This window comes from Eimeria mitis, genomic scaffold (genome assembly GCF_000499745.2).
Source record: "Eimeria mitis Houghton genomic scaffold, Emh_scaff2246, whole genome shotgun sequence".
In the NCBI taxonomy this organism is placed as follows: Eukaryota; Apicomplexa; class Conoidasida; order Eucoccidiorida; family Eimeriidae; genus Eimeria; species Eimeria mitis.
In genome coordinates this window covers 5186-5448 of record NW_013570574.1, presented here as the reverse complement: position 1 = coordinate 5448, position 263 = coordinate 5186, and the positions used below count along the sequence as shown (strand labels likewise).

At 50.2% G+C, this 263-nt stretch overlaps 1 protein-coding gene across 1 annotated transcript in view; it reads left to right on the top strand.

Annotated features, from left to right (window-relative positions):
* Positions 1-65: 65 nt before the first annotated feature.
* The window catches only part of EMH_0050940 (uncharacterized protein), a gene marked incomplete at both ends in the record, with an annotated part of 2053 nt that continues 1855 nt past the window's right edge, over positions 66-263 (top strand). Inside the window, one exon of the mRNA XM_013496703.1 lies at positions 66-263. Within this exon, the coding sequence (XP_013352157.1) occupies positions 66-263 (198 nt within the window).

Here is a 263-nt window from a genome sequence, read left to right as displayed (position 1 = left end):
TTTTTTTTTTTCTTTTTTTTTTTTTTTTTTTTTTTTTTTTTTTTTTTTTTTTTTTTCCCTCTCTCATGGCTCCGCGTGGCCGTATGTACAGCGACGGGCTGCACACATCTTCTTTGCGGGGTCGCCACGGGGTGTCTCCTGGTGCTCGTCGTGGGCAGCGTGATTCTGCTGCTGCTGCTGCTGCTGCAGCAGCAGCAGCAGCAGCAGCAGCAGCAGCAGGAGACAGTTCAAGAGACAGCTGCTCTCCACCCCACAGCTACCCA